The following is a 6016-nucleotide window of genomic DNA, read 5'->3' as shown; positions in this document are numbered from 1 at the left end:
TGTCATAGTGATCAGTCATTCCCAGTCCTTCTGCTGTTAAGATCAGTTTGCATATTACCCATTTACTATATAGGATAGAGACCTGGTGCATGAGTGAGAGCCGGCTGGTTTGCCCTGAAGAGTGTCCCGGATCAGAGATGGGAGGTCCCGCTTGGGTGCCTGGCCAGGCTGGATGAGGGGATGATGGCTGTTTGCAGCTGGTCACACCCCCTTCAGGGTGGGGGTCCCCACTGGGGTGCCTGGCCAGTCTGGATGACGAGCTGATGGCTGTTTGCAGCTGGTCACACCCCCTTCAGGGTGGGGGTCCCCACTGGGGTGCCTGGCCAGTTTGGGTGAGGGGCTGAGGGCTGTTTTCAGGCTGGTGAGTGACTGAAGTTCCCAGCCTCTCCTTTTTTCTTTTCTTTTTTTTTAAATTCTGGGATTTATTTACCTTCTATAGCTGTCACTGGAGCTGAGAGCCGGCTCCAGCTCTGAGGCCGTTGCCGGCTGAAAGCAGGTATCTGCGTTTGTTTAGATTCTATAATTGAAACTCTGTTGCCATCACTGGAGCTCTAAGCTCTGAGCGCGCTGGCGGCTGAAAGCAGGTACCTGGGGTTTGTTTAGGTTCTATAATTGCAACATTGTTGCATCTGGAGCTCAGAGCTGGGCTGCAGCAGGCGGGGAACCTTGGCTTCCTCTGCCACTGGAGCAAGCAAGCCTCATGTTCGCTTCAGCTGTGTGGCTGCCAGCCGCCATCTTGGTTGGCATATCTTGCTGATTAGCCAATGGGAAGGGTAGCAAAGTTACGGTTAATTACCATGTTTCTCTATTATTAGATAGGATAGACTAGAGGCCCGGTGCATGAAATTCATGCACGGGGGGAGGGGTCCTTCAGCCTGGTCTGCACCCTTTCCAATCCAGGACATCCCTCGCAATCCGGGACCGCTGGCTCCTAACCGCTCACCTGCCTGCGGGACTTCTGGCTCCTAACCGCTCACCTGCCTGCCTGATCGCCCCTAACTGCCCTCCCCTGCTGGCCTGATCTCCCCTAACCTCCTCTGCCTCGGCCCCCACCACCGTGGCTTTGTTGGGAAGGAGGACCGGACGACTGGAAGTTGTCCAGTTGATCTGGTCTAATTAGCATATAACCCTTTTATTAGTATAGATTACTGATTATATTCCCTATGCTATCCTTTACATCCCTGTGACATTTTATAACTGGCAATTTGTACTTCTTAATCACTTTCACCTTTCTCACCCACCCCTCTCCCATCTCCTGACCATCAATTTGTTCTCTGGGTAATTTTTTTTAAATGTGTCTTTCACAGATAGGACTTTATTTAATATAAAGTTCCACATTCTATAATTGACAGACATTGTAAGGACTACTAGATATAAAGATGATGCCTCACTTTTGGGGGATGATTTTTGGAAAAAAACAATTTTTATATTCTCCTCCCCCCCCCCCCCCCCCCCAGTTTTCTAAGTTTGAATTTTCTGTATATAGATTTTAAGTGACTTAGTTAAATTCTTAGTTGGGGAAAATAAATTCAGAAATGAAAACATTCTACTCATAATGTTTATTATATCATGTAATCTGATGACATTACTTTACCTGGAAAGAGATGTGTGTGTTGTTTCAGTTGAGTTTGGAATGGTTTATTTATATCCTTTTTAGTGCCTATGGTTCTTGGCTGTAAGGATTGTTCTTACTATTGTGTACACACCATCAATTTTTTTAAACTCTTTCTACTAGAATGCCTTAGGAGATATCAACCTCCTAATTTTTGTTGTTAATTTTTCCATTGATTTTTAGAAAGAGTGGAAGGGAGGGGAACATACAGAGAGAGAGAGAAACATCAATGTGAGAGAGACATCCATTGGTTGCCTCCCGCATACACCCCAACCTTGGACCGGGGATCAAGCCTGCAATTGAGGTATGTGCTGTTGACTGGAATCGAACCTGCGACCCTTCAGTCCGAGGGCTAACAGTCTAACTGCTGAACCACACTGGCCAGGGCTCAACCTCCTAATTTTTATTTTAGTTTAGGATTATAGAAGTTTAAAATTATGTATTTGTAGAACATAACATTAACACTAAAATTATTAATAAAGATTGCTGATAAAGTAAATTTGAAACATTGTTTTGAATGTCAGTAACAAATAGAACTGAGTAAATCAAAGTTTTACAGTACTTCTGTGTCTCTTCTCCCTTCTTTAAAAAAATTGATGTCAAATAAAACTGGATCACTGTGTCCGTGGAGAGCATATTTATCCATCCTCTCATTTATCAACCAATAAGGTCCTCCCACGTAGATAGAATGCAGCCTTCTTCGCTGTTCCTTTCCACTCCACCCTACACACAGTATAGGACTGACAGTCCCCCTTTTGATCCACCCTTTCAACTTATATCTCATTTGTTTATTATGGCATAAACCATACTAATATTATGATAATAAATTATCATAGAGGCGGTTTACTCCTCTACCAAATTGAGCACATTGAGTACAGGGACTTTCTTGCTTATCTTTGGCTACCAGCCTTTAAGCTCAGGCAGTGCACTTAGGCCACACTCAGGACAGGTTGTGGAAACAATGTTTAAATGCTACATTCTTCCTTACCTCAAGGAGTTCATAGGTTAATGGGAGAGAATGACACTAGCAATTAATTCCTGTAGGATAAAATAAGTACTAATGGGGATATGCACCAAAGGCTTTAAGAACACAGAGGAGGAATCAGTGTAAGGCCAGCAGATTTTATCATATATTACAATTACTATTTTGTGGGATTAAAAAACTAGTATATATTTAATATATTTTTAAAAAGTTGAGGTTCTTCTGATTCCAAGGAATGCTGAGGAATTTGCGGGAGAAGCCTTGTGACTCTCTCATTGGGGGCTTCTATACTGATAGTAACTATATATAAAACTAAATTAAAACTTGGGCTTAGGGGGTTGGAACATTTTAGTAGTCATCCAGGGGCAGAGAATTAGTAGTAGTAAGTAGGAGTAGCCATGAAACATTTGAAACATGGGGTATGTATTAGAAATAAAATCTGGATTATATTATGGTACATTATAACAAGGTTTTTGTGCATTCAGATTACCTTGGTTAATAATTCGACAGACTTAACTCATGTGTCTCAGTTCTACCTGTTAAATGCAAAAATCACTACAGTGAGTCCTCACTTAATATCATTGATGGGTTCTGTGACTTTAAGCAAAACTGTATAATGAAGCAGTTTTACCATATACTAATTGATATAAACAAGAGTTACATTCCTATGGCATCTGATCAATGTTATAATGAAACAACGTTGAACGAAACCAAATTGAGGATCTGCTATACTCCAAATTTTCATCAAAGTATAGGCGTTGACAAAAATGATAAATGAACATGGGTCAGTTTTTTGGGCAGTGAAGAAAACAATATTTTGAATTATCCTTTAGTAATGTTTCAGGTTTGGTTCACTAAAGCATTTATATGGTTTCTTATGTCATGGCAGATGATGTCCTTTGACTCTGGCTAATTCACTAGGGATGTAACATTTTTTTCTTTGAATTCCACAGTGTCTTGGTACGGAGTTGAGGATATGTTTCTCCAATGCTAAGTTTTAGTTTTTGCTTTTTTTTTTTTGTCTTTAAGTAAAAGCAAGGCGATTTAATCAGACAGTATCCAGATGGAATGCTAATATTCAACTTTATGATAGAAAAAATTAGGTCATTTTGAGAATAAAGATTGTTTTATTTTACTTACTTTAATTTTTATTGATGTAACATTGTTTATAACCTTTAACAGATGATTTTAAATAGGATTTAAAATAATTTATTACATTATGGACTTATATTTATGGAAGCCAGTAGGTGGCAGTATGATACATAAAATGAAAGGGTTTCAAAGGAGGGTAAGAGTCCATTTCATATGCAAATATGTTATTTGTATATTAGGGAATTCAGATCGCTTTATAGTTCATCAAAAAAATTTTTGTACTCTGCCACTTTGTTGAATATATTACAATTACTATTTTGTGGAATTAAAAAACATATATTTAATATATTTTTTTAAAGTTGAGGTTCTGCTGATTCCAAGGAATGCTGAGGAATTTGAGGAGAAGCCTCATGACTCACTAGTAACTATTTATAAAACTAGGAAATTAAAACGAGTGCTTAGGGAGTTGGGGCATTTTAGTAATTATCCCAGGGTAAGGAAATTGGAATAGTAATTAGGTTACTTGTCATGGACAGCATCTTAGCCATACAATAATGTGGCTGGTTTTTGAAGTTATATTAACATATGTTGGTTACTGAATTAAATATGACTAAAATACCAAAATATTTGGTTGACAAGTTTGGTACATATATTTAGAAGGAAGAATAATAGGTATTTCATTGACTCCCATTAGTATTCATTTATGGTATTAACCTGTCATTAAGTATGTTTCTGTATTTCTCCCCTAGGGTACTCTAAATGCCATGTGGTATGCAGAGGTTCGTTGCTTTTTAAAAAACTATTATAATGCATAGAGTACTTGTGTAATTTCAGTTGAAATAAGAAGTAGGTGTCAATATTTTTCTTAGCTGCTACAGATTTCTCCCTATGTGCTGGCTTGAAATAACTGCATTGTGCTTTAGCTTGACTGTTTTAATTTCTGCTTAAAAATTCACATAATTTGATAAACGTATGTGGCTATTTCTGCCTTCCATTCTCATTGGTCTCTGGTTGTATGTGTGCAATGTCTTTGATATGCTACTTGGTAATGTTTGCAAAGGAGCATTTACAGTAATGCATGATGTCTTAATTCTCCTGCGTAGGTTAAAGAACTCCGAGAGAAGGCTGAATTTTACAGGAAACGGGTTCTGGGCACACATTTTTCTCGGGACCATCTGAATCAGATTCTGTCTGATAACAACAGTTGGTGGGATGTCTCCTCGACCACGAGCTCAGAAGGAACCGTTAGCAGTAACATTAGAGCATTAGATCTTGCTGGGTGAGATGTTCTCTGTGTGGTGAAAAAGTATGCTGTAGCTTATGTAGATCATGGAATTTTATAGGTAAATGACATACTACTCAAAATTCATCTTCTACTTAAATGGAGATATGCCAGCCATATATTATATTTTATTATTTTTAGTTTACTTTCTGAAAAATAAACCCATACATACTTGCTTTAAACACTTGTGTATAAAGAATACATAATGTAAATCTGGAAGACTGGATTTTATAATGTTCCTTGTTAATAATTAAAAATAGAATAGGGATGATTATACAGCAGCTGTAAAAGAACTTTAAAAGTAAGCTATTATTAGTACATATCCATTATCATCCTATCTAATAAAAGAGAAACATGGTAATTAGCGTATGACCGCTATCCTTCCCATTGGCTAATCAGGGCGATATGCAAATTAACTGCCAGCCAAGATGGTGGCCGGCAGCCAGGCAGCTGGAAGCGAACATGAGGCTTGCTTGCTTCAGTGACTGCGGACTCCAACGTTTCCCGCCTGCCTTGCCGGCCTCTGAGCTGGCAGTTTGAAACATTGTAACAAATATAGAAGCTAAATAAAACCCCAGAAACCAGCTTTCAGCTGGCTGGATCTCAGAGCTGGAGATGATACAGTGTTTTGATTATAGAACCGAAACAAACCAGATACCTGCTTTCAGCAGCAGAGGCCTTGGCCCAGAATAAAAAAAAAAAAGAAAAAAAGGAGCGGTTGGGAGCTTCAGTCACCCACGAGCCTGAAAACAGCCCTCAGCCCCTCACCCAGACTGGCCAGGCACCCCAGTGGAGACCCCCACCCTGAAGGGTGTGTGACCAGCTGCAAACAGCCATCATCCCCTCATCCAGGCTGGCCAGGCACCCCAGTGGGGACCCCCACCCTGATCCAGGACACCCTTCAGGGCAAACCAGCCAGCCCCTACCCATGCACCAGGCTTCTATCCTATATAGGAAAAGGGTAATATGCCTCCCAGCACCGGGATCAGCGGACCCCGAGCCCTCCCGGCACCAGGATCAGCGTGAGGGGCAGACCCAAACCCCCTGA

At 40.2% G+C, this 6016-nt stretch overlaps 1 protein-coding gene across 2 annotated transcripts in view; it reads left to right on the top strand.

Moving 5' to 3' along the window:
• MDM1 (Mdm1 nuclear protein) overlaps nucleotides 1-6016 on the top strand; it is a 39071-nt gene that overhangs the window by 17608 nt on the left and 15447 nt on the right. The window contains exons 8-9 of one of the 2 annotated variants that reach the window (XM_014463597.2): nucleotides 4436-4465; nucleotides 4790-4965. In XM_014463597.2, coding sequence (XP_014319083.1) covers nucleotides 4436-4465; nucleotides 4790-4965 — 206 coding nt within the window. The remainder of the gene's footprint in view (nucleotides 1-4435; nucleotides 4466-4789; nucleotides 4966-6016) is intronic. The other variant, XM_023761668.1, reaches the window with a different exon arrangement.

Source organism: Myotis lucifugus, unplaced genomic scaffold (assembly GCF_000147115.1).
Source record: "Myotis lucifugus unplaced genomic scaffold, Myoluc2.0 scaffold_212, whole genome shotgun sequence".
NCBI classification, from domain to species: domain Eukaryota; kingdom Metazoa; phylum Chordata; class Mammalia; order Chiroptera; family Vespertilionidae; genus Myotis; species Myotis lucifugus.
This window is presented reverse-complemented; position numbering and strand designations above follow the sequence as displayed.